We start from the raw sequence: 26,243 nt of genomic DNA, 5'->3' as shown, positions 1-26,243 counted from the left end.
CATGCTGCTGACAGGTCCCCAGGGCTGCTGCCGGTCTGGGGACCACACTTTGAGAAACTCTGCTGTGAGCAGTGCCCCGCAAAAGAAACACAACAGCAGCCACATACACAATGTAAAATTTTCTGGAAGCCACCTCTTTAAAAAAGTATAAACAGGTGAAATCAATTTTGATATCCTCTTTTACTTAACCAACTATACCTAAACTATTTTGTCAACACATAGTCAACATTAAAACATTGAATTATTTTAGTGCTTTTTCCTGCTCACTCTCGGAGGTCCGGTGTGTAGTTTACACTTGGAGTCCCTCTCAAAACGGGCCGGCAAACTCGACGTCCCGCGTGGCTAGCGGACCTGAGCTGCAAAGCGCCGGTGGGCAGGTGCGGGAGGAAAGGGGCGATAAGAGAACTACATCTCCCGGGGAGCTCCGGGCGCACGCTCTGATGCACTTCCGGCGTGGCCCCCTTGGAGAACCACACCTCCCGGCATGCCCGGGCGCGCCGTGCGACGCACTTCCGGCGCAGAGGCGACAGCGCGCCCCCGGCGGCTGGGCGGCGGGGCGAGGCGACAGCTCAGGCGGCTTTGAGGGAGGGCGGCCGGAGCCGAGGCGGGGCGGCGGCGGCCCGCGAACGAGCGCGCGGTCGGCCTGGCCCCGCCCCCGTCCCGCCCGGCCTGCCCGGTGACCTTCAGGGCCGGGGCGGCGGGCGCAGGCCCGGGCGGCGGCGGCGCGATGTTCGTGCAGGAAGAGAAGATCTTCGCGGGCAAGGTGCTGCGGCTGCACATCTGCGCGTCCGACGGCACCGAGTGGCTGGAGGAGGCGCCCGAGGACACGTCCGTGGAGCAGCTCAAGGAGCGCTGCCTCAAGCACGTAAGGCCCGCCGCCGTCGCCCGCTCTTCCCGGCCTCCCCGCCTCCCGACCCCCAGGCCCGGGCTCCAGGCTGAGCGCTTCGCGGGCGTGCGCTCGCTTCCCGTCTGCGGCCCAGGGGGTCGGGCGGCTCGGGAACCGCCCGCGGGGGCAGGCGGAGTCGGGGTCGCGTGGGGAGCCGGCCTCCTGGGTCCCCGGCGTGGGCGCTTCCTTGCTTTCGGGGTGAGGTTCGGGCCTCCCAGCGGCTCCCCCAGAAGCCGGGCTCCGTGCGGCGGGGGGAAGGGCCCTGCAGAGCCGCCCCTCGGGGCTGCTTCCCGCCGGCCCCTGTGCCTCGGGCGGGACTCGCCCACGGCAGCGCCTGGCGTCCCTGCGGCCTCGGCGTCGGAGCCGCTCTTTCAAGTTCGTCCGTGCGACGCGCTCCCTGGGCCGTTGGCGCCCCCGGTCGCCCCTTCTCGGAGCTGGTTCCCGAGGCGTTATCGCTCAGCCTCTCGACCCAGGCGGGCGGGGTGACATCTGTCCGCGACTCCCGCCGCCTCGGGAAACCCTACACTTGGCGCGACGTCTTGTGTTCTTGTCCGAGTTTAGGTCGAAAGAGGCCTCGGCGTTCCGGGCGGGGCCGCGGTCACTCACGTACCTGCGCGCGCGACAAGGATGCGCTCCCCGGCGGGGGTGGCTGCCCCGGCAGTTCTGAGTCCGTCCGTGAGCGCGGTTCTGCGGACGCGTCCTGCCGCGGGGGCCCGGGCCCCGGAGCCCGCCCCTGGGGACCACGCCGGCCAGGGACCTTTCCTTCTGACCCCGTGGGCGTGGTGTCCCCTGTCGGTAACCACCGGACAGCATTAGGCTAGAAGTCGGGGGGCTCCCGCCGCCCCCAGGGAGGACGCTCCGAGTGTGGCTTTGCGCTCACGTGCCCAGGGCCGGACCACACGGACGCCTGGGTTAGGGGGGCAGACGGAGAGACCGGCGTCCGGAACTGCGGGGACGCCGGCGGGGTCTGGGGGTGAACCCGGGACGTCTGTGAGGGACCCCGCGGGGCGTTTGTTCTAACTCACTTAGGGTGTTACTTCACGGAGGGGAGCAGGGAATGAGAACTGTCCGGTGGACCCGGAGGTAACGTGGCAGCTCAACCTGATGCTAATTATTTTGTTTTTGAGGGCCAGTATCCCAGCCGGTGCTGAGACGTAGCCTTGGGGGTTTTTCGGGCGTCATCCTACTTTAAATCGAGACCTTGTTCCGCTCTGCAGTCCCTGCAGGCACGGAGGGTCCGCGCCCCGGGAGGTGTCCCGCGCAGGGAGCGGGCATAAGTCGGGGGCCTGAGCGCGGAGCCGGCAGGAGGCATCCCCGCCTCGGTGCCCGTCCTCAGAGGCCCTAGCCGGCGAGGGAACTCTCAGGTTGTGCGCTGGAACGTCGCCCTGGAAACCAGCCCCGGAACGTCACGCTGCTGCGGCAGGGCGGCCGTGCGTCTGAGCTCATGTTCCTCCTCCCAGCGCTCCCCGGTGCCGGCTGAGCTGGTGTCCCCATTTCCTCCTGTCTCCTCTCTCCTGGGCCGTGCTTCTGTATCAAGGAGGGTTTCTCACCATCACTCTGAAAGAAGGTCACCCCACTGCTGCGACTCCCTCTCTGGTTTTACACAAACAGGGACCACCGTGGTGGCCTCTAGCCTCCCTCGCCTGGGGGTACAGGAAGGGACAGAGGGAACCATCTCATGCAAGGTCACTAGGAGCTTAACGATTTTAAGAAAGTGACTCCTGTGATGTGCTGGGGTCTTTCTGTGCATTGTAAACCTCCCTGGCATTGCAGCCCGTGACGTGGTCCCTGCTAGTATGTTTGGGGGCATTTCTTAGGTCACTTGAAGGTGTATCTTCAAGTGACAAGTTACACCAAGTGTCCAAGAAACTCCAACTCCGTTCTGGGGAGGAAGCAGGAGCAGTGGGTGTCAGAGCCTCCCTCCTGGCCATCGGCTCTGTGGGGCGTTCTGTACCGGGTTTGTCCACCCTCCTGCCGAGGACAGAGACCGGGTGAAGCCCCAGTGCATCCCGGGGTGGCTCACATGTGTGCCTTTGCTCCTGGCGCACGGGTGACGTGCTGCAGAGTACGGTTTTTCCAGGAACCAGTATGAGGATTGTTTTGGAAAATCTGCCTCATAAACTGTGTCCTGAACTTGTCAAACGAACTAGTGTGCACGTTTTGGAATCAGGAGAAGCACACCCAGTGTTTCTGGGAGCAGGGCCATCACTGAATTCTGGGGAAGAGGCAGGCGGCTCTCCACGCCGTCAGCGGTGGCTGTGTGTCTTCCTGCGGCTGACCCCCGCCCCCAGCCTGCCTCAGCGGTGTTGTGAGCGTGTAGGGGCAGCCCCTGAAGCCGCCCCGACCCCCTGCCTCGTGTAAGCGTTAGGTAACTGCACATTGTAGTTGCTCGTTAAGACGCCGGGGCTGAGAGGTGAGGTGTGTGCTGAGGTTTTCTTCTTTTCTGGTGAGCAGTTGTGCGTTCTGCTGTCTCTGAGCGTCCGCTGTAGCCATGGAAAGAAGCTCCGCACGGGGTCTGTCCAGCCTAACACGGGAAGGTCACCAGGCCCCCGGGGCTGGGTGCATCCTGAGCACTGCCGCAGCTGCCCTCCGGCGTGCACAGTGCTCCCCGCTCGCCCGGCTGGTGCTCAGAGTGCCCAGGGAGCAGAGCCGGGCTGCGGCTTCCAGATGCTCATATTCTGCTGCCATCTGACTGGGGATACGCTCCCTCTGCGTTTGGAGCTGAAGGGCGTCAGCCTAGGCTGTAGAAACGTCCGTGGGTCTTACCTGCAGTGTCCAGGTGCGCCCTGCTTTGCCCAGCCCAGGTACTGGCTCATGGGAAGGGCTGCAGTGGACCCCGTGGGTGCCGCTCTATTGGCACAGGACGTGCCTGGAGGCATCGCCCGGCAGGTGTGCTCCCAAGTCTCTGTACCTGGGCAGGAGTCTGTCCCCCAGGGCAGCGATGGTTCGTGTCACGGTGGCACGGGATCTGGGAGCGGGTGGCTTCAGGGCGCAGGGAGGGCAAGGGGTGTGTGTGCCTTGGGGGCGCCCTGCTGCCTGTGCTGCCTCCAGGGCCTTCCCCATGTGGGGGAGGACTTCAGCGGGTCCTGTCCCCCCTGCTGTGGTCTGGGGTCCCAGGCCCTGGTCAGTGAGGTGCTCTGTGCGTCTCTCACCTCGGATCTCCTGGGAGAGGCCCCCCCAACGGCGCTTGTGGTTTTGGGGTCTCTGGCCATCGTTGGGCTGAGCTGACTTAAGGGTGTCCCTGCTGGGATTTGTGGGTGTTTTAGTGGCCAGGCCCCGGTTCGTTGCGCTCTGCAGACCATCCTTCCCTCTTTGCTGTCTTCCTCTCGCGCGCTTTCTGTGCAAGAAAGAAAAAACAAGTACACAAATCACACTTCGGTCTTCGGATTTCCAGGATGCAAGGGACCTGCTATTTGCATTTTAAAATTCCTCTTCAGATCATTCCAGATTAGCGGGAACTGGTTTGGGTTGCCACTAATTACCAGCAGGGTGTGTCTGTCAAGCTGCAAGCCTGTCTCAGGAGTCCTCGGAGGGTGGGGGGCAGATCGCTGGCCTAGGGGACGGGGGTTGTGGCGCTTCATCTGGCTTCTGTCATCGGCCGCAGCGCTTTGATTTCCTTTGTGCTTTATTTCTCAGCTAGTGAGAAAGCCATTCAATTCCTGGTGTGGCTTGGGGTACCAGGTTCTCTGTTACGATTTATTTTCTATCCCGAAATATTTGATGTTTCCCCCAGTGTACTCATGGAAGCTTGGAAGACCCCAAAAGTGTAACCCACCACAAATTAATACATGCTGCTTCGGAGAGGGTGCTGAGTGATACCAAAACCATCTTGGAAGAGAACATCCAAGACCACGGTAAGAGCCTCCTGAGCAGCGGTGGGAGCAGGGCCGGGCCCAGGGGAAAGGCACCCTCCGTGTGCGTCCGTGTTCAGGGGGGATCTGAGCGAGGAACGGGTCTTCTCTCGGCACTGAGCCGCAGTGGTGAGGCCGAAGAGCCGGAGGAACCAGCAGAGACTGAAACTTCACAGGCAGCGTCCATCTCAGAAAACACACGAGAACTTTATTTCTAATTCTGTTTCCAAGCAAAGTGCAGGTCCCCAGAGGGGCCTTGGGCTTCGTTCTGGGCCGGGGGCCGGCGGTGGCAGCTGTCTTGGGCCCCTCCTGTACACGCCCCTCCAGTCGCCCGCAGTTTTCTGTCTGAGGTGTTTGGGGAGGAATGCCTGGTATTCCGCAGCTCATTCTGGATGCTCTTAAGTGATCTGTTTTGAAAACATCAGAAGTGTTGGAACCTGGGGGTAGCTGACCCCATTGTGGGCTGGAGCTACCCACCCCTCCGACCTCACAGACTTCCAAATGGCCCATTGAAATGGGAACGTTTCTGCAGGATTTCCACCAGTTTTCTGCACAGTTGTCAGGGCAGGGCTTATGTGTGCCTTCTGGGCCACTGGCCACCTCTGGTGACCCATCACTGGTTCCAGCCCAGCCCGGAGCCTGTATGTGAGCCAGGGCATGCAGGCTTAAACACGGAGGGAAGATGGGCTTGCAGAGGTGCCCAGTTCGGGAGGCACCCCAGGGAGCCCCTGCTTTTCTGTCCTGGGCTCACCCTGCTGTTTTGTGGACATAACCAGCTGGATGGACTTTTTTTTTCTAGACGTCTTGTTGCTGATAAAAAAGCGTGCTCCGTCTCCACTTCCTAAGATGGCTGATGTCTCAGCAGAAGAAAAGGTGAGTCTCAAAGTTCAGAACTGGAGATCTTTGTTAGTAAAAGGCTCCCCCATTTAAGACCTTCGGAGACAAGCGTTCTGTGTGCTGGTTGTTCACACAGGAGATGTGGGCACAAGGGGTTTTCTGTCTCGGCTGAGCCGGGTGATTGATGCCTATCCTGGGTGCTGGCCATGTGACCAGTCCTGGAAAACCTGGCTCTGTGTTTAGGGCTGGGCAGAGAGGAGCGTGCAGGCATTGTCATTGTAGGGCCTGCGTGCCGTGCCCCCGCACACCCACTGTGTGTGCCCCCGAACCCCTGTGGGCAGAAGCTCAGGACGCCGCTGACAACCGCCCCACACAAGGAGTGCACACGTGGGGGGTAGCAAGGGGCACGCTCGCCCCTCACCCAGGGGGCCTGGGGTGCGTGTCGGCTTGCCCTGCGTGAGTCCCTGGAGAGCCTGGCAGCTTGTCTGTTCTGCATCTCGCGCGGCAGAATCGGGGTCCCTGGGCTTCGCGTTCACCTGCGCCTTCCCACTGGAAGTTGGAGTCAGCGTGTGTGCCGCGGCTGCCACAAAAGCTGGGTGTAGGGGCTGTGAGCCCAGTGGCGCTCTGTCCACAGGCCCGTTTCTGGTTTCACGTCCGGTCCCAGGGCCAAGTGTGCTGTTTTCAAGGGGGAGCCACATTGATTTTACAACTTTTTCTCATCTTCGTGTAAAGTTTCTTATTCATGCTCTAAAGTGCTTGGGAGAGCGCTCGCCCAGAGAAAGCAGGCCCGCTCCCCTGGGCTGGGCCGAGAGTGCCAGGACTGCTGCAGGTCCCTTCTGGTGCGGGGCGGGGAGGGGCGGGGGCTGCCTCTCTGCCTGCCGCTGAGGCCGGCGCCTCCGGGAGCTGCTGGGAGCTGCTGGGTGGGACGGCTGTTCTCGACCTCTGCCAGGCTCTCTGCCACTGGCAGCCCCCTCTCTGCACGTGTTTGCAGAATGAACGTCGTGAGAGGTTAAGGCCTGTTTTTGTGAATTATTAATTCTAAGTGGAAGCAACACCTGTATTTAAAAAGCCCAGGAACACTGTAAGTCTTTGAATAAAACCGGGTAGCCTCCTGTCCCACCGGCATCAGGCACCCTAAAGGCAAGCACTCCGCAGACTTCTTGTTACTGTTTCCTAACTCTTCCTGATTTCTTTTTTTTTTTAATGATTCTCTAAAATCTGTATTATTTATTTTTAGAGAGAGGGCAAGGGAGAGAGAGAGAGAGAGAAACATGAATGTGTGGTTGCCTCTTGCACGCCCCCAACTGGGACCTGGTCCGCAACCCAGGCCTGTGCCCTGACCAGGAATCGAACAGGCAACCTTTCAGTTCGCAGGCCAGGGCTCAGTCCACAGGCCAGGGCTCAGGCCGCTGAGCCACACCAGCCAGGGCTCTTCCTGATTTCTGAACCCTTGTTTCTTGGACAATCGGTATTACGTGCTATTGGCTTCTAGATGATCTGGGTACAGTCCCCCTCCCCCGCCCCCGTCTCCCACCACAAGGGCTAGATCATGATGCCTGCTGAAGAAGAGTTCAGAGTTCCATCGGTACGATGGTGTAAGTCTTGTTTTCTGCTCTAAGTAGGCGTACTAAGATTATCCTTTTTTAATAACTTCCTTTTTAGTTGATTTCTGTAGGCTTATCGCTGATCTTTTTCAAATTCTTCCCCAGCATTGGTAAATCCCTCTGAAAACAGGGTCCTAGGTACGAAGCACTGCCAGGTCGCGCTGCCAGGTCGCACTGCCCGGGAGGCCCCCCTCCAGGTCCGTGTGCTCCAGTCGCCTCCAGGCCTGGGCAGCCTGGGCTCCCTGCCTCAGCCGCTCCTGGGTCAGTGCCTCGGGCTCCTCCAGCTCTGCATACCTGTCCTGTCGCCACTGAACATGGCCACAGGCTGACTGACTGAACAGTGCAGCCCCCAGGCTGTTAGATCAGCAGTCTGGGTAGGTCACTGGTGGTCACACAGGAGTCTCAGGAGCAGAGGTCCAGGCTTGGCTGGTCTTCGTTCCTCCCCGGAGGCCTGGGGGAGGCTCTGCTCGGGCTTTTCCAGGCGGTTGGCAGAACGTGGTCCCCGCATTGGAGGGGCTGAGGTGCCGGTTCCTTGCTGGCCATCAGCCAGGGCTGCTCAGCTCCTGGGGGCTACTGTGTGCCTTGCCACGCGCCCCCTGCAGCCTCAGAGCTGGGGACAGAATTCCTCCTGTGTTCAGTTCCTCCAGCCAGAAGGGCCAGCCTGATTAGGGCGGTCAGGGCCAGCAAGCGTCACCTTTCCTTCAAGCGACCAGCCCCCAGGGTGGATCTGCCTGCGCACAGCCCAGAGGCTGCAGGCAGGACTGCGGCGGGACTGGGGGCTGACTCTCGCTTGCGTACAGGAAGATGGGCGGTAGGGGGGGCCCACGGGGCTAGGTTCCGGTGGCAGGCAGGTGGGTGGGTGGGCGGGCGGCCCTGACCCTCATTCCCCGCACCCTCGGGGGTTGTTGAGGGTCTCCTGATGCGCTTTGGAGTCCTGACACGTCGCGGCTGCCTGGCTGGGGAAGCTGGAGAGCCTCGTGGCTGAGTCTGGAAGTTTTCAGGGTTGTTTACTCCTCCTGGGATGACTGTCAGTGGGTGTCGGGCTGCTTCTGACCTTGTCTCCCCACTCCTGTGCCTTTCTCGCCAGGCTGCAAAGCTCCTGCGCTTCCCGAGGGCTCTCTGGTCTGGGTCTTCTCAGTGCCCGCTGTGTGCGCCTGCCTCTGCTGCGGGCCAGGGCTCCTGGTGGGGACGCTCTCCCCTCCCTGCCTCTCCCTCCCCCTCCCATGTGTCTTCCCTGTACCTGTTACTTGGCGTCTGTCTCTGCCCTGGAGGCCTTTCCTGCATCCCTGCTCCTTGGCGGCTCCTCCCCGCAAGAAGCCCTGCAGGGCTCGTTGGCTGCTCTCTGACTGGCCGGTGGGGCCGCTGGTGGCTTCACTGTGGGACGGACACTGGCCAGGGTGCCCTCCCGCCACATCCTGAAAGTCAGGCGCGCAGACGCAGGTCTGGTCGGGGTTAGGACGGCGCCTCCTCTGCTGCGCTGCGGCTCCCTGGCGCGGGCTCCTACGGTGGCCTCCTCTGGGGTGTTGCTGGCTGAGCGGGCGTCGCCCTGGTCCCCAGATCCCCTGCTCCTGCCTGGGGGCCCCACCCGGGCTGCTCCCTCTGCACGCTCTCAGTCTCGAAATTGGTGCCCGCACTTGGGTTTGTTTCCCCTCCCTCCCTTTTGTTCTTGTCAGTTTCTGCCATTTTTATTCCTTTACTGACAAGTTGGGGGGGGGCTTCTGACCCCCCTGGGCGTGACTGCACATCTGTGTTCCTCTGGGTCGGCCTTGCCCCCGCCCAGCCGCGGCTCCTGTGGGATGGATGGGCGTCTGTGGCCACAAGGGACAGTGTCCACACTGTCCCCTGTCCTGCACCGCCACGGTCTAGTTACAGTGGTGGAGGTCCCGAGCAGCCTGTCTGGTGCTGCGGGGGGCGTGCGGAGAACCCTCTGGAACTGTCCCCTCACACCCAGCTCCCAGAGAGGACCGACTTTGTCCCGGGTCGGAGTGCTGTGTGATTGACTTACAGAACTGCCGTTTGTCACTCCTGTGTTCACGCCTCACTCTGATCACGTTTCCGTGTAGAAAGAACAAGAGCAGAAAGCCCCGGGCCGAGACGCCATAGTCCGAGCCACCGCCAGCCTGCCCGCCTGCAACATGGACCGGGCCGCGGTGCAGACCGGCGTGAGAGACGTGAGTGCGCCCCGCGGGGGGCGGCCTAGCCGTTCTCGGAAGTCCTGGGAGGCTGGGTGAGAGGGGAACTGGGACTCTGTGTGCTTTTTGAAACTTTCCTATAAACCTAAATTTTTCTTGAAGTAAAAAGTTTTAAAAGACATCTGAAGGCAGGAGCGGAAGGAGAGATGCTTTTGGGACATCAGTCTTTTGTCCCAAGTTTGACGGGAACCCGGGTAGACATCTGATGAGCCCTTAGTTACGTTGCTTGGAAAGCCGTGCGTGAAGGGGCAGAGCGTTCCCAGAGCCCCCGGGGACGTGCCTGCACTCGGTGCCCTTGCTGCGCAGGACAGGGCACCGCCGCCCTTTGTCGGTGTCCGTCTCCTCTAAGGGCTGCCGTGAGCCTGGCCCCAGCGTGGCAGCAGTCCTCTTCTGGGGTCACTTCCAGGGATTCCCATGGTGACGGGGGCCCTGAACTCTGGAGCCACGCCTGTCCCCTGCCTGGGTGTGTTTGTCCCCATGTGGTGTCTCTCACGCGATGGCTGAGGCTGGTCGTGGGTCAGGGGACAGCCGATTCCCAGCCCCATCCATGGCACAGGGCCAGGCGAGCGCCGTTGTGATTCTGTCCCCAGCCGCCCCTCCTCTCTGGTCGAGAGGCTGGACTGGCTGCAGCGGGTGCTGCTCAGAGTCACCTGCAGCCGGGGCAGGGGAGGCTGTGTCTGGGGCCCGAGAACAGCCTGTCTCCTCGGCGGGGCCGGGTGGTGTCACCGGTGTGCTCTGTCACCAGCTGCGAGGCTGCGTGCGCAGCCTGGTGCCACTCTGCTCGGCCCTCCGGGGGTGTGCGTGGGCCCCCCATCCCCGCCCCCTCCTTGGCTGATGTGCTGTTCTCGCGTGAACAGCACGCGGCCCGCTCACTGTCCTGGGGGTCAGCACGGGCCGTGGCCGCAGGCCCCCGGGCACCTGAGGGGCACTTGGTGACGTGAGGCCCTTTCCCCTCCCCCGCAGTTCCAGACAGAGCTCCGGAAGATCCTCCTGTCCCTCATCGAGGTGGCCCAGAAGCTGCTGGCACTGAGCCCCGGCGCCGTGGAACTGTTTACCAAGGCCAATGGTACGTGTGTGTCCGGGAGCGCCGTGGATTTCCGCTCTCAGGACGCGGGCTCGCGACGGCCCAGCCCCGGGTCCTGCTGGTACGAGGGCGGCCGCCTGTGCCTCCGGTTTGCGGTGGGTCCACAGAGTCGCCCGAACCCCTGGCGCTCGGACGGGGCCCTGGAGCTCCACAAGCCCGAGGACGCACCCTGCGCGGGCGCCCCGGCCAGGGCCCCTCACCGCCACGTGTCTCCCCCACAGCGATGCTGGACGAGGACGAGGACGAGCGGGTGGACGAGACGGCCCTGCGGCAGCTCACGGAGATGGGCTTCCCGGAGAGCAGGGCCGCGAAGGCGCTGCGGCTGAACCAGTACGTCGGGCTGCCCCTGCGGGCGCGGGTGCGGGGGCCGGGGCCTGGTCTCACGGGTCTCCCCTGCAGGGGGCACCCCTCCGCCCCGCACCCCCCGATTGAATCGTTTCTGCTGTGGGAGTTATTTTAAAGCCGTGCTTTTGACGCAAGTCCCCACGGTACCTGGACCGAGCACCGCGGGGCGCGGGGCGCGGGGGCCGGCCTGCTCTTGCTCTCCCTGGGGGCGGGCAGACCCTCCCGGGCCCTGTGCTGGGCCGTGGGCCACGTGCTCGCTGTTGTTCCGAGCTCACTCGTGTCACTCACTGTCGGGTTTCCTTCGCTGACGAAGAGGGTTGCAGCGCTGGCCACAGCCTCGGCGCAGTTTGGGGCAAGGGCCCGAGCGTCCCACGTACCTGTGTGGGGGTTCTCGTTGCGGGGGGTCAGCAGCTCGTGCTAGAGCAGTCATTACAATCACAGCGGCGTTCCTGGGGGTTGCGAAGGGACTAAAAGGCCCTCAGTGATGACTGGGAGGGCTGGAGAGTCTCCTGTTGCCTTTCAGCATGTCGGTGCCTCAGGCCATGGAGTGGCTGATCGAGCACGCGGATGACCCCGCCATAGACACACCTCTCCCGGGCCAGGCCTCGCCCAGCGAGGCAGCGGCCGAAGCTCCGGCCGAGGCTGCTGCTGGCTCCAGCGAGGGCGACGAGGAGGCCAGAGATGAGCTAACAGAGATCTTCAAGAAGATCCGAAGGAAAAGGGCATTTCGGGCTGATAGTCGGGTGCGTTCAGGGGACATGGGTACAGCCAGGTGGACCCGCCCTTTCCCTACTTACAGCTGCATTTCCTGAGCCATGGCACTGACCTCGGGCCGCGCTGGCGGCCTGGGGGCAGGAAAGCTCGGTGAGGCCTGGGGGCAGACCCGCGCTCCCAGCGTTCAGATTTGGGCTCTCAGCGCCTGAGTCCAGGCGGCTGTGTTGGCCTCTGAACAGGTAGTTGACACATCTGTCATCTGCTGAAAAACTCACAGCAGGTTCTTGTCGTGCTGCAAGTAGCCATGAGCTGTGGGGGTTCCTGGGGGCACCACCCAGAGCCGGGGTCCTGCACTCTGTGGCATTGCCTGGTGGGGGTGGAGGTGGTGGCGTGGGGTCTGCGAGAGGAGGGACCTGAGGTCTCGGACCCCTCTGGCTGTACACGCCGGCTCTTGGCATTACTGCATTTCTGGTGCTGGGCACCCCATGTTCCCAGCTCTGTCCCTTTAAGAGGCGGCGTGCCCCCCCGGACACGGTCCTCACTGGAGGGCCCGCTCTGCATTGCGGGAGTGTCAGCTTTGGCCCTGGCGGGCGCAGCTCACCACGTGGGGCTCTGCCTCAGCTCGCCTGCGGCTCGTGGTTCCGTGGGATGCCCACAGGCCCGCTTGTGCGGCGCCCTCCTCGGGTGACTCAGCTGTTCCCTGCAGGTTGGCGGGGCCTGCGGCCAGGGGCCCCCTCTGCGTAGGTCACCCGCACGGGGCTGCTGGGCCCCGAAGCGGTCTGAGCCCCCTTCGGGCGGCCCCCTTGCTGCAGAGGCGCATGCGGAGTCCAGCTCCTCTTCTCTGGCAGGCACAGCTCTTCTCGGGGTCCGGGCTGCCTCTCCTACGCGCCCTGACCTGGGACTGCACTGCGGCCTTTTGGCTTATGGGACGGTGCTCCAACTAACTGAGCCTCTCTGGCCAGGGCTCAGTTGAGCCTCTTAAAGATTGTAGGGTCACAGTCAAGAACGAAGTGAAAACGTACATCCAGAAAGCAAAAGGACTGTTTGGCCGTTGTTCCCTCTCACGACAGCATATGTTTTAATGTATGAAAGCTTAAATTTTAAATATGAGATACGAAAATTAATTTTAATCTCCTTTTAGTTAAAGATAAAATGTGAAGAAAACCTCCTTTTTCACAAGCGGCAGTGACATTCTGTCTGCGCTGAAGTTGGGTTTGCTCACATGACCTTTCTCTAATGCCGCTCCTGCCGGCGGCAGGGTCCCTGGGGTAAGCCTGTGTGGGCTGTGAGGACGGTCTGTCTAGGCAGCCACGGGACGGACCCACAGGGCCCGGCGCGAGGCCGGCCGCCTCTGGCGCTGTAGGGCGCTGCGTCCCCCGCCCTCCTGGTCTGGTCTCGCCTGGGGCAGGAGCACCCCCCACCTCCCTGGCTGAGTCCCTCGAGGGTTCAGGAAACCTTTGAGGGGACAGCTGTGACATAGACCTTCCAGTGGCGCTGACTTACAGCCCCTCTGCCACTTGTGCTCTCGAACCGGAGCCCGACTCCCGGGAGCTGCCGGCTCCTGGGCTGTGCTGCCGCGTCCCGGTGCGCAGCGGTAAGGGGCCTGTGGCTTCCCCTTTAGGCCGTCATCTCCCTGATGGAGATGGGGTTCGACGAGAAGGAGGTGATAGACGCCCTGAGAGTGAACAACAACCAGCAGAACGCCGCCGTGAGTACCCGGCCGGGCTGTCTGAGCAGTGACGTCGTCCTCGCCACACAGCGGGGCGGGTGTTCTGTGTGCGGGTGACACTCACAGGCAGGATGGCCTTGTGTGAGGGTGACGCTCACTGGTGGGATGGCTGTTTGGTGTGGGTGACACTCAGGTAGGGGCAGCTATTCTGTGTGCAGGTGACGCTCACAGGCGGGGTGGCTGTTCTGTTTGTGGGTGACTCACAGGTCACTGTTTTCCTTTTGAAGTAAAACAGTGGGTAGATGGTTTAAATTCTATAAACTTTTTCAAATACTGAGAACATTTTGGGCTCTTTCCGAAAAGCACATAGTCTCCGTGTGTCTAATTCATTTACTTTGTCAGACGAGTCCTTAGGTGGAGTCTCACTCTGCACACACACTGGCTGCTGATGGCACTGCTGGGGGGGGGGGGTGTACTCGGGTGGGCTGGCCATGTCCCTTCGTGATGACAGAGCAGCGGTCCCAGGAGCCAGACCACATGGCTGTGCCTCAGACGTCTCCGGACGCACTGACGAGCCTCCGTGGGAACTCTCACGCCCAGGGCTCCTTCCCGGGACAAAGCCAGTGCCTGTGCTTTACTTAGTTCTCCCAGCACGCTGGGCGGGTCGTGCCGGCACCTTGCTCGGTGACGGGATGAGCTGCAGTGCCGAGAAAACCAGGTGGCCTGGCGCGCCCTTCCTTGGTGGCCTGTCATAACCCCCGAGTCCGGGTGGCTTTGCTTGTGTTATGGTCCTTCCCAGTTAGGGTGGCGCCGTGTTCAGTGCTGGCGATGGGCCCAGGGGAACTGACCACCTGCTGCTCTTGCATTGCAGTGTGAGTGGCTGCTGGGGGACCGCAAGCCTTCCCCCGAGGAGCTGGACACGGGCATCGACCCCGACAGCCCGCTCTTCCAAGCCATCCTGGATAACCCTGTCGTGCAGCTGGGCCTCACCAACCCCAAAACACTACTCGGTACGTGTGCCTCCTCCCCACTGCCCCCGGGGCCTGCCCAGAGGACGCAGATGTTCCTGAGAGATAGCACTGCCGGGAGCCGCCTCTGCGTGGCTCCTGCCCGTGCCGCAGCGGGGCCGTAAGTCCGGCTGTGCTCGTGCCGCACAGACTGCTGTGTGCTGAGGCCCGTGCGCCCCGATAAGCCAGCGACGGCAAGGGAGGCCGGCCTGGGCGAGCGGCACACCCAGCAGGCAGACCCCGTGAGCAGGGCTGGTCGAGGTTGCCCACGCTGCCCAAGGGGGACTTCATTGTCATTCTCCTGCCTGTGAAATATAACATACGTACAGAAATATGTAAAAGATGTACAACTTTTGTAACTTCACAGAATGGTAGTAAAATTAATAAGCATGCACTTACCATTCAGCTTTTTTCTTTAAAGTAGTATTTAAAAAGGCGGGAGCTCTCTAGCACCCTGGGTGCCCTGACCGTCCCGCCCGCCTCCCTCCCTCCTGAGGGCCCGGAGTCCGAGTGTTCCTTGTTCCTTTGCTGCCTGGTGACCGCTGTGCGTGTGCAGGGACTTCCTGCCTGTCTCTGTGGGCGGGACCGTGCGGGGCCGGCTTCTGTGACGTGGCTGTCCTAGGGTGCCAGCAGGTCTGCTCTGTTCCCTCACGCACGGTGCTGCTCTGGTCATCCTCACGCTCGCCCCCAGTGCACACACAAGGGTCTCCAGGCAGGTGGCAGGGCCGGGCTGCAGGCGCCGGCTGGGTGTGCACAGGGCCTGTGTTCCGTGAGGGGGCGCGGCTCTCGGAGCCCCTGTCGCTCCCAGGGGAGGGCACCTCCGCACGGCAGGCACAGGTGTTTGTGTGCAGGGCCACCTCCCTGGTCCTCAGGGCCGAGCCCTTCGGGAGGCCGGCCTCCCAGGCGCGCGGCTTGGCTCTCGGCCTCTTTCTCGGTCAGGGCGTCGTGCTCCTCTGTCCCGCGCGCTCCTCACGTGCAGGACGCGGGCCTCTCCCCGCTCCTTGTGCTGTGCGCGCCGTTCCCAGCCTCTGACCTCTTCGTTCCTTCAGTGAGCAGAGCCCCTGTGTCTGATGCACTTGACTGTATCTGTGTGTCATTTATGATGTGACTACGTGAGCACCCTGCGGGCCCAGGGTAGGAAAGGGGCGGGTGCGGCAAGGGCGGGCTTTTCTCTGTGCGCAGACCCTGCGCTTGGGGACACGTCTCACTGAGTTTGCTTCAACGCTTTGTACTGGGTCCCATGGCCCCTTCCGCCCAAGCATCCCCGGCTCCCTGTCCTTACTGACCCGCTGCCTGGGGTCTGCCCCAGGCCTCTTCTGCGGGGCTGTCTGACTACTTAGCCGCTGAGATTGCGATGGCCTCTCGGTCTTTTTAAATTTTTGATGATATGTTTGGTCAGATCAAGGAAGTTCCCTTTTCCCTCCAGTTCAGACGCGGAGTTCTGACTCCTGAACACACGTCAGTGTTCCCGCCTTTCCCGCCTGGCCGCCACCCTGTCGCTGTGCCTGGGGGGACTCAGGGTCCGTGGACCTGCTCCGAGGACTCCACCGCCGGTGGCAGCACAGCAGGCTTTTGGGCACGGGCGGTCACCTCCTGGAGCCCTGCCTGCCAGTCCTGCTGCCCCGCCCAGAGAGGACGGCCCGTCTGTGCCAGGGCCCCGCCTGGCCCTGCTGTCATATCTCCCTCAGGCTCCTGTTCAGACGGTCTGATGCTTCTTCAAATGACCGTTATCATTTTAGGGGAAGTAAAACGCTCGTTACGGGAAGTTTGGGAAATGCAGGGAAGAACGAAGAAGCAAGGAGACGCTGCCTCTCCCCGCATCAGGGGGTCTCGTGATGTTCATGTGCCTCCTGTTCTAACAGCGGGCTGGGAGCCTCGCCTTCTGTCCTTGTCGCCTTGAAAATGAGTTTTTATTGGGGCAGCTGTTTCATTCTGTGGACGAGCTGACAGTGGGTTAGCGCCTGCTGCTGCCCTGTGTCTGGTCATTAAGTGGGTTTCTTTCTGTTGTTGCTCTCAGACCTGCTGCTGCAACGCCCTCTTTGCCCCGCTCTGGGCTCAGCTCGCGTCTCCCGGGGGAGGGGCTTGAAGTCAGGTGACCGGGTCACAGCGTGGGGCGTTTCCCGCTCTGATGACACCCCATAGCGCACTGTCCTCATGGCACGCACAGCATGTCCTGCTGTCCTTGTCTTGGCACATTGGATACATTTGTGCTGGCCCATGCACTCCTCTGCCACACATGCCTCCGTGCGTCCCAGCCATGTCTCCGTGGCGATTCTAACGGGAGAGCTTTGTTGGTAGCTCTTCCAAGTGAAGGGGACCTGTCTGTCCCTTGCTGGTCATTGCAGACTTTATTTGCCCTTTCATTTTGTGTGACACTTTTTCAAAATCCACCAGGTAAGACCTGCAGAAGAAAGTCCTTCCTCAAATATGTATGCTCCCATGTGGTTTTTCATTCTGAACTCCCTTTTCATGTCTCTGTTCAGCTCCTTCCCCTTCTGGGGTGGTTTTGCCATTTGCTGGGAGGAAGCGAGGCGTGTTCCCAGCCCTGGCTCTGGAACTGCCCTTCTTACCTCGCGACACACGCGATGTGTTCTCCTCTGTGCCAGGCTGTCTTTCTGGGTGTGCTTTCTGATGTTTTTGACTGGTTTTCGGAGGATTTTAATCAGGAGGACCCTGCTGATTGTGGAGGGTCGGGTTCTCAGGCCCTATGTGACCCTCAGTCGCTGGGACCCCCTTGAGGGCATGCTTTCCATGGAGCCTGTAAACAGGGCTACTTGCCCTGGGTGGTGGAGTGTGGGCTGAGTGACAGGGTCTGTGAGACCCACCCTTCCCGCGAGCTAGGCCGTCGTGGTTGGTGGGGCTTTTGCTGGAATGAACCTGTGGTTTGGGGGAAAACAGTTTTGTAAAATGGTTTAGAAAATTAGAGTTTTATTTTGAAGTTATGTTCTTAAGATCGAACATTTTGAGTTTTCCAATTGGATAGTATCGTATTTGCAAGAGTCCATTTATACCTAAGTTTTTTATGCATCTGATTACTTTGTTAGGGCAGGATTGGAAGTGGAATTACTGAGTCACCAGCCAGACTATTTTTAAGATTCCTGATAGCTGTTGCCAGATTGCTTTCCATAGTCAGTGTGCCAGGGAACACGTACAGGCACATCACTCTGCAGACCTGAAGACACTGTCCTCTGGTTTTACAGCTACTGGTTTCAGTAGTTTTTTTGTAAGATTGTATTTATTTTTAGAGAGAGAAAGGGACGGAGAAAGAGAGGGGGAGAAACATCAATGTGTGAGATACATCGATAGGTTGCATCTCGCATTCGCAACTGGGAACCAGGCCCACAACCCAGGCCTGTGCCCTGAGTGGGAGTCAAACCGGAGACCTTTTTGGTTTGAAGGCCGGCGCTCAGTCCACTGAGCCCCACCAGGCAGGGCAAAACTACTGATTGGTTGAGCAGACCAGACATTGGGGGCTGTGGTTAGCAGGGATCTGGCGTGACCTGGGCTGCCTGGGCTCGCTTCTATGGAAAGTTTCTCCAGGGCCTGTATACGTGCGCACAGTGTGTGCACCTTTTGTGCACATGCATCTGTGAACGTGCACATGTGTATGTGTGGTGTGTGCACATGTGTGAATGTGCGTGCACATGTCTGTGCTTATGTGCGGGACACGTGCTTTTGTGCAGGTGTGAGTGCATGCATATGTGTGCATACATTGTGTTTGCGTGCATGTGTGTGTGTACATGTGTTACATATGTGTGGGGAGGGCATGGTGGTTCAGTCAGCCTGGCTGTGTTCTCTCCGCAGCATTTGAAGACATGCTTGAGAACCCACTGAACAGCACCCAGTGGATGAACGACCCAGAGACAGGGCCAGTCATGCTGCAGATCTCCAGAATCTTCCAGACCATGAACCGCACGTAGGCCGCGCCTGTACTCTCCGCTGCCCCAGTGGCCCGCCGGGAGGGGGTCGGTCTTGGACGGGCCCTCCTCATTCTCATCCAGTTGTGGGGACAGTGTGAAGATGCCCCAGCTCCCCTGGGCTGAGGAGGGGACAGGCCAGGGCTGGAGGGGATCCTGCCCAGGCCCCAGCCCCGAGCCCCGGGCCCGGCCCTGATTGTCCTGCTTCCATCCTCCTGCTTAGACACTTGTCCGCGGCGGTGTGCCAGGTGCGGCCCGGCCTCCGACAGTGTTTACACACAGGGCCTGTGGGGAGGGTGGCCGCCCCTCTGTGGTCCCTCTGGGCTCTGCAAACGCTGCTTGAATGGAACCATAGGCGCTGCTCGTAAAGTCACTTGCTATTGGAAGACGGCATGTTCCCATCCGCAGTGTTAACATCAAGCACACTCGGTCAAGTAGAGGGTTCACAGATGACTTTTCTTCCATAAATAAATGCCCCTTTCCTATCTTCTCTGGCAGCGTGATTACTATTCTAATGCCAACAGAGTAAATGTTTGCGTTCTGAGTAAAGTCAGCATGCTCGCGGCTCACCTGGGCGCGTGCCGCCACCAGGCCAGCGTTGGGTTGGCACAAGTGTGTGTTCTCGTTGGGTGGAGGGACAGCGACTGGAGCAGGCACCCCCTCCCGCGTCTCCCGTGGCCGAGTTGGAGCACCGCCAGACCGCCCCACCTGCCTCTGGCTGCTTTTAAAAAAAACTACTCGTGATTTAGAGTGGGAAAGCAAGCTAGCCATAACCCCCCGTTTTTGGCCTTCTGCTCATTATTTATCACCTAAAGGAGCTGGTTGTCAGTTGCGGGTTTTTTAAGCTTCTCTTGGGAAGCAGCCGCACCTGCCTGCCCTGCCCCTGAGTTTGCTGGGCCGCCTGCCGGGAGCAGGTGCGGGGACCACAGCGTCCCCGAGCTCAGTGCTCGCCCCCCTCAGCGGAGTGAGGGCGTTGGAGGAAAATGCTGCTTTGCCCTGATTAAGGTTTTTCCATTGTTCTTGAGATTCAGATTTAAAACTTCTGGACAGAAATACTAAAGTAATTTTTAAAGGTCGTGATTCATGTTTCAGCCTTATGAAGACAGAAAGGCCCCTGAAGCTGTGGCGTGCCATGATCTGCGGGGGTCCCTGTTTCCTCTTCAGGGCACCGTCCTGCTGGGGGTGCTGCTCCCACAGGGCCCCTGCGTTTCTGACTCTGGAGAAGCAAGTCTGCTGGGGACACGGGGCTGGCCTGGTCCCCCAGTGAGACTGGCATGTGGGTGCTCAGGTCAGCTGCGTCCAGGGTTGTTGGCTTCAGTTGGAGAAACTGTATCTTCCACACACCTGGAGACAAGTTCCTGGCCTTGGGGGCCAGCCCCCCCAGATATGATGCACAGAGCCCCTGGCAGCCCCCATGGCGGCCACCCGGCTTTTCTTTCCTGTGCCCGCCCAAGGACTTGGGAGCTGCCAGCTGGCACTCAGACCTGGAACCGCGCCCTCTCCCCTCCACATTGTCATCTGCCATCCTCTCGAAGTGCCAGTGGGCGATGCGGGGTTTGTGGCCTGGCAGCCGTCGGAATGTCCCCCAGTGTGGCCCTCCCTGCACACTGTCCCCACGGGAACGGGCTATTTTAAGCAAATGGGCCCCAAAGAAGTGGCAGCGTCTGCCCCAGTATTTTGCCTCCAAAATTCAGAGGGTCCCAAAGAAGGGGACACAGTGAGCAGTTCTGCCCAAGTCACTTGTGTTCCAGGGGCAGCTGGGTGTGAGATCCTGGGGTAATCTGGCCAGAGTGTTCCAGAAAGTTCTGGCCTTGACCACAGGGCTGGGAGACCCTGGCGTTGGGTCTGGGGTGATGGAGGCTTGACACACATGCCAACACCCACTTGGCGGTGTCCCATCTGCCCCTTCCCATCCTGCCATGGGGACTGGAGTCCAGGGCCGGCGTGGAGCTCTGGCGGGAAGTCGCGTCTACCCCGTTGCCCAGTGGCCAGCCGCCCAGTGGTGCAGGACGGGAAGCCAGCAGCACGAGGACAGCGCAGGCTGGGGGTCCAGTGGGAGGAGCCCATGCTTGTCTCAGAGAGGAGCTCAGGGGGAACCACAGGGAAGTCCTGGGCTCACCCATCCCCAGGAACCTGAGGGGACCAGAGGGACAGCAAAGAGCAAAGAGCAGCAGGGGCCGAGGTGGCCCGAGTGATGCTGGGCAGTCTAGCCTGGGAGGTTGTCTAGAGCACAGGGAGGAGGATGCACGGTCCCTCTCTTCAGTGATGGCATGTGTAACACTCAGCTCCAGCAGGCACTGAGTCCTGGCAGGTGGGACAGCGAGTGGGGACAGACCTGGGGTCTGGCTCCAGGCCCTCACTCCTGGTGATGCTCTTGGCTCCCGGAAGTCAGCTTTAAGGTTAAGGTTCAGACCCAGAAGCCAGCACCAGGGACAATGGGTATGACGGGTGGATTGGGGATTGGCACCCTGGATGGTGACCCTGTGTGTCCCACGTCATTTGCATTGAGATCCCTCACACAATGTAGACAACTGTCAGGGTTGCATGGTGTCTGTCCAAAAAGATGCTCAAGTCCAAAAGCCCAGGACCTCAGAATGTGACTACACGTGGGGATGTTTAGGGTGGGCCCTGATTCCACGCCCCCCGCAGGGAGGCAGCCAGGGGAGGAGGCCGGGTGCGGATGCGGGCAGAGCGGAGCCATGCACCACGCGCTGAGGAAGGCCAGGACCTTGACGCCTCAGAAGCTGGGCGAGGCCCAGAGCAGTGTCCCTCAGCCTCAGGAGGGACCTCCGGACACCTGGTGGAGAGAACACAAGTGCCAGCATCCCTGGGGGCTCACCGTCCTCTCTCTCGCCTCCCTGCCACGGTCTCCGAGGCACAGGCAGCCCTGGCGCCGGCGCTGCTGGTGCTGCTGCTGAGGCCATTAGGTGAAGGCAGGTGTGTTCACAACTCTGCCCTCACGGTGCCTCGTGCTGACAAGTATGTGACGTCTTGGAGCCTCCCGTTCCCCTTCCATTAAAGGAGCAGGAGGGGTGGCCAGTCTGATGACTCCAGCGGCCCTTCCTGCTACGCACCCAGAAACGGGAGAAAACGTCTTTATAGACCCCCAAGAGGTGTGTAACTTGCACCTTTCAACAGTACAATATGCCTTAGAATGCACACTCTCCTCCAGGGTGCCAGCTGGGATGGCTCTGTAAGGGGCCCCTGCCCCCGGGAAGGGTGAGGAGGTGCTGGGTGCCAGCCGGGCCCAGGGGTGGCCTTAGTGCAGGCCCACCAGGAAGGACCCCAGCGTTGCACAGAAGCACGCGGGTGCCCTCAAGCCCTGCATTCTCCAAGGGATTGATGCTGTCCCCACGGAGCGAAAAATCCCTTCTCCCTGGGGGAGGGGAGGCAAAAGAAATGCAAAGAATTGCCATGGTTTGAGGTCTTTCGCAGCCCCACCTACCCAACAAGTCTCCCCTTGGGTTTAACTTCTCTCCCAACAGGGAAATTAAATTCTAATTAATTCATTAATTTTTATCCCTGGGGCAGGGGTAACTTAGGAAAGGTTGGGAGGCCGAGCCTCTCTGCTTCCTGGCTGCCCTGGGAACGTTTTGAGCCAAATGTCGGGGTGCCATGGTATTTGGTGGTTGGCCAGGTCTCCGTTAGGAACGGTCAGCCCCCGCTGCATGCATTCAGAGTGACATTTTTCACTGGAAGTGCCCACAGGTTTCTCCCAGGAGCTGGTTGGCTGTGAGGCCCTCGAGTCCATGGTGACTTCGAGGACGGAGCCCTTGCCGGCCGGGTCTCCGCAGGCCGGGTCTGCGCCGGAGCTCACCCTGCAGTGCCAGTGTGCCAGGAGGCTGGTGAGCGCCCCGCTGCGCCCAGCCACGGTGAACACCCCGTCCCACTGCGCCTGCTCAGGGGTTCCTTGCGAGCATTAGACAGAAGGTCCGGCGGCGAAGTCCCCAGACTGTGGCCCCCAGGGACCTCAGCCATCGGTCTGAGAGGGAGCAGCACATGGACGCGTGGCTGGGAACGGCACAGGCCAGGCCCGTGGAAGAGGGGACAGGATCGAGTCCCTGGGGAAGCTGTAGAGAGGGGGGCTGAAGCTCGCTCAGTGGGGCCAGGCCTGGGGCTCCTCCAGCCCGTGGGCTCCTCTCTGAGCAGCGGAGCTGCTGAGCGGCAGCCAGCCTAGGGGCTGGTCTTGAAGCTGTGACTGCACAGTTGGGTCCCAGGTTCGCTCTGTTTTTTTAACAAGTTATATTTTCAAGGACAGTTCTAGGTTTACAGAAGATTGAGTGCAGAGTTCCCGTTTTCATTCCTCCCCTACCTCCGGGCCCCTCTGTGTCACTCACAGAAGAGGTCAGTGTTCTTGCTGTGCCAGACGCCCCCACCCCCCATGTCCTACCGGTGCCTCGCCACCTTGGGTTCCTGACTCGGTGGCTTCCCTGTTCCTTGCATCCCAGGCTCTCCTGTCTCAGGGGTCTGTCCGCCGCACCCCGTGCCCACAGCTGCCCGCTAGATGTGCCCCTGCTGGCCTCAGCGCCCGCAGGTCCCAGCGCTCCCGGCTGCCTCTCCCACAGGGTGCTCGCTGCCTCCTGCGCTGCACGGCCAGCACTGGGGTGTCTCCTCGCAGGACCTCAGCTCTGCCAGGGCCCGAGGCTCCACTGAGGCCCATGGAGCGCACAGCACTGGATACCCCGAGTCTCCTTTCCGGCTTAGGGTAGCTCAGCCGAGGGGAGGTTGGTAGCGTCTAAGACGCGCGGAGGCTGGGTGCCAGCCTGGCCTTCACTCCCAGAACGCCTCACTGGGAGGACACAGCTGCTTCTGCTTTTCTCAAGGCCGCGGGTTTCCGGATCCAGGGGGATGGCACGGGAAGCAGGAGCCCTTTCAGTGTGGCTGTGCGGTCCGCAGGTAGGTACCGCGCACACCCGGGGTTTACGGTGTCGCAATGCCTGGCTGAGCACGGGCCCTGGGACGCCGACTGGGGCAGGAGGAAGCCAGCCCCTTCCAGGGGGCACCGCTGAGGCCCGTGCTGGGAGGACAATGCAGTGTGTCGCGCCCACCTTCCCCGGACTGTGCCCTGGGGACCGTGGTTAGTGACCCCTGGGGGCGCGCTCCCAGGCACGGCGTGCCCCTGACAGGCTATGAGGATCCCCCAAACGCTAAGCGCTGCAGGGGGAGGGCCATGGGATGCCCTGAGAGGTGTCCCCCCACCGCCCCCGCGGCTGCCAGCGTTGCTGGGGGGGGGGGCGGGGAGGGATTCTGGAAGATGCTCTGTGGCGGGGTCCCCGGGCTCAGCCCCGCTGTGGGAGGAGCCGTCCCCCTGGATGTCAGCGCTGCTGCCCGGGAGGGGGAAACCCCGGGGCGGCTTTGGGGTGGAGGGTGGCCGTCGTCCTCTGCTGGGACGGGCCCCGCGGTGTCCCCCAGGGACGCAGGGGCCTCTGCGACAGGCTCGGCTCCGTTTGGGTAGAGGCCGGGGCCTCTGGTCCCAGTGTCAGGGAGGAGGAGGCGCGGCCCAGACAAAGGGCTGCCGTGGGAGCCACCCGGGCCTGTCCACCCACGCCGCCTGCGCCGCGCGCGAGCTCGCGCCCGGCACCCGCGGGAAGGGGTGGAGCCTCGGGAGAGCGCCCACTGCGCCTGCGCAAAGAGGCGGGGAGCGCGCGGGCCGGGGGCGGGGCCTCGGGCAGCGTCCACTGCGCCTGCGGGAAGGGGCGGGGCGGGCGCAGGCCGGGGGGCGGGGCGGCGGCTTGCGCTCACTGCGCCTGCGCTCGGACTGGGCGGTGCGCGCGCTCCCGCCGGTTGGCCGTCTCTTTAGCGGTCTCCGTCGCCACCGCCGCCGCCGCCGCCGCCGCCGCCCCCGAGTTCGCGCACGCGCCCCTCACCCGGCCCGCGGCCCAGCCCGCGGCCCCCGCCCGCTGCCTCTCCGGGCCCCGGGGCGACCCCAGCTCGGCCCCGCAGCATGCAGCAGCAGCAGCACCCGCGGCGGCGGAGGCGGCGGCGGCTCTGAGGAGAGGAGGGCGGGACGGCCTGCGGGCCCCGCGCAGAGCGGTCGCGCCCGGGAGTCCGGCCCGGCCCCACGCGGCCCGCGCCGCGCCTTTGTTGCCGGCGGCGCCGCAGCGCCGGGAGCGTGCGGAGGGCGACCGCGGGCGGCCGCGCGGCCGGGGACGGCTGGCGGAGGATGGAGGCCGCGCCCGACGGCGCCGCGGACGTCGTGCCGCTGGACCGCTACGACCCGGCGCGCGCCAAGATCGCCGCCAACCTGCAGTGGCTGTGTGCCAAGGCGTACGGCCGAGGTGGGCGCGGCGCGGGCGGGGGGCGGCGGGCGGCGGCGGGCGGGGGCCGCCTTTGTGCGGGGTTGGCCGCGCGCGGTCCGCTCGGCGCCGTCGCTGCGCGGCCGCGGGGTCGGGGGGCGGGGGCGGGCCTCCCTGCTGCTCCCGGGCCGCGCGGGTCAGGGCGCGAGCGCAGCCGGCACACGCTGGCTGCCCCGCGGGTCTTGACGCCCACGCCGCCTCGGCCGTGCGGCCCCCGAGCGAGAAGCGGCCGCGGCTGGACCGGGCTCCATCAGAGCGCGCTCCGCGGCCCCGGAATTGCCGGCCCAGGTGGTGCCGGGATCGCCGGGCCCCAGGCTTTCCTCGTTCCCTCAGGCGCTTTGTGGCGGGCACAGCACCGAGCTCTGCCTCGCCGCCCCCTTCCTTCGACGCTTTTTCTAAACGGCCTCATCCTGGGGAGACATCCCTGCGGGGGCCGGAGGGCGGGGGCGCGCTGGGCTGACCAGCTTCGGGGGCTTGCGGAGCAGGCGGCTCCCTGTGACATCTGGCCGTGGAGTGGCCTGTGCCACCGCGAGCCTCGTGGGGGGAGGCCCCGCAGGCCCTGCCGGGGTTCGGTGCGCAAGGAGAGGTTCCCCTTATTTTGCCGATTTCGTTCTGAGCCCCGCGAGCTGCCCCGCGCAGGGCTTTGGGGGCAAGGGTGGAATCCATAAGCCTTGGTAGAGGGTGAAATTTCAGAGTGAGGCGTGACAAGTGAGCCGAGGGACACCGCAGCCGTGGGTGTCCCGCCGTGACCTTGACCTCTGCCGGGGACCTTGACCTCTGGCCGGCCTGCGGGCCTCAGCTCTCAGCCGCTGTCTGGGGCTGGCCGGGTGCTGCCTTTGTAACTCATCGCCTGCCTGTGTCACGTAGGGTGGCGTGCTGTGCGCCTTTGTGGTGAGTTTTCTGAGATACGCATGTTGCCCCGGGCGCGGTGCATCCTTCCCAGCCCCGCGCCCACTCACCTCCCTGCCGTCCCTCCGCTGCGGAGGGTTTCACGGGGACCGCCCCGTCCTGCTTGGGGTCCACCCTGGGCCTGGCTGCCGGGGGCGTCTGGGCCGGGGCCCCTCCTGCTTGTGACGGTCTGCACGTGGGGACGCCAGGCTCTGGGGCTGACGCGCTGCGGACACCCGTGGACCAGGAAGGGCAGGCGAGCTCGCCGACTCTGGCCGGGGCCTGGGATGGCGGGGGTGTGTGTACAGCGGGACCCGGTTGTACCCGTTCTCCTCCCTGTCCTGATGCCGCAGGCTGAACACGGCCCGAGGAGCACAGGCCACCCCAGTCCTTCACATCTGAGTGGCGGTTGCGCTTCAGGTTGTCGCAGTCGTGCCCAGTCGCGAGGCCGTCTCGTCCCGCGTGGGCTCTGCCGGCTCCCGGAAGCAGGCAGCACCGCTCTCCCGTCAGTGTCGGGTTCGTCGGGCTTTATTTCCAGCTCTGGTGGCTCGTCAGTACCTGTTGCCTCAGCGATAAGCAATCCAAAAGCTGGTATTAAAATAGGCTTTTCGGCGTTGACGTTATTAAAGGCGGGTATTTATAGAACAGCGTGAGCAGGAGCTGAGGGCGCCGAGCGGCTGAGGCTGGGAGACGGGGTGGCCTGGGGCCCGTCGCGCACTGATTCGGGGGTCTGGCCTCCCTTCACTGGGCTTCTCCGTTCTGTACCTTGCTTCTGGAAGGGGAGCAGGTGTACATTTTTTCTAGTTGAGACTCTTTAAAAAATTACAAGTCTGGGGGATCCCCATTCAGGTGGCCAAGGACCATGCGCCTCGGCTCCGCTGGCGATCCCGACTGTGTCTCTGGTGTGGGGGCACAGCCAGGCGGGGATGCGCCGCTGCCAGCGTGGGGCCTGG

General features: G+C 62.4%; 2 protein-coding genes across 3 annotated transcripts in view; both read left to right on the top strand.

Moving 5' to 3' along the window:
- Positions 1-628: 628 nt before the first annotated feature.
- On the top strand, positions 629-18,596 carry UBAC1 (UBA domain containing 1). The gene is made up of 10 exons (XM_090274959.1): positions 629-865; positions 4,620-4,740; positions 5,537-5,610; positions 9,242-9,349; positions 10,334-10,436; positions 10,676-10,784; positions 11,323-11,542; positions 13,135-13,221; positions 14,054-14,192; positions 17,994-18,596. The coding sequence occupies exons 1-10, from the start codon at positions 728-730 to the stop codon at positions 18,107-18,109; spliced, it is 1,215 nt and encodes a 404-aa protein (XP_090131085.1). The 5' UTR covers positions 629-727; the 3' UTR covers positions 18,110-18,596.
- A 5,652-nt stretch (positions 18,597-24,248) lies between these two features.
- Positions 24,249-26,243, top strand: part of CAMSAP1 (calmodulin regulated spectrin associated protein 1) — a 49,925-nt gene continuing 47,930 nt past the window's right edge. For both annotated transcript variants that reach the window (XM_090274958.1, XM_090274957.1), the window contains exon 1: positions 24,249-24,384. In XM_090274958.1, the coding sequence (XP_090131084.1) occupies positions 24,270-24,384 (115 nt within the window). In that variant the 5' untranslated portion in view covers positions 24,249-24,269. The remainder of the gene's footprint in view (positions 24,385-26,243) is intronic.

Source organism: Furipterus horrens, unplaced genomic scaffold (assembly GCF_987537825.1).
Source record: "Furipterus horrens unplaced genomic scaffold, mFurHor1.1.pri manual_scaffold_4, whole genome shotgun sequence".
Lineage (NCBI taxonomy): Eukaryota > Metazoa > Chordata > Mammalia > Chiroptera > Furipteridae > Furipterus > Furipterus horrens.
The sequence above is the reverse complement of the archived record's forward strand: the minus strand, read 5'-3'. Positions and strand labels throughout refer to the sequence as shown.

Bases quoted from the DNA above. Each gene is read 5' to 3' on its own strand.
- UBAC1 (XM_090274959.1), top strand. From the start codon at position 728: ATGTTCGTGCAGGAAGAGAAGATCTTCGCGGGCAAGGTGCTGCGGCTG. The intron at 9,350-10,333 runs GTGAGTGCGCCC...CCTCCCCCGCAG, and splicing joins TGCAGACCGGCGTGAGAGAC to TTCCAGACAGAGCTCCGGAA. The intron at 10,437-10,675 runs GTACGTGTGTGT...TCTCCCCCACAG, and splicing joins ACTGTTTACCAAGGCCAATG to CGATGCTGGACGAGGACGAG.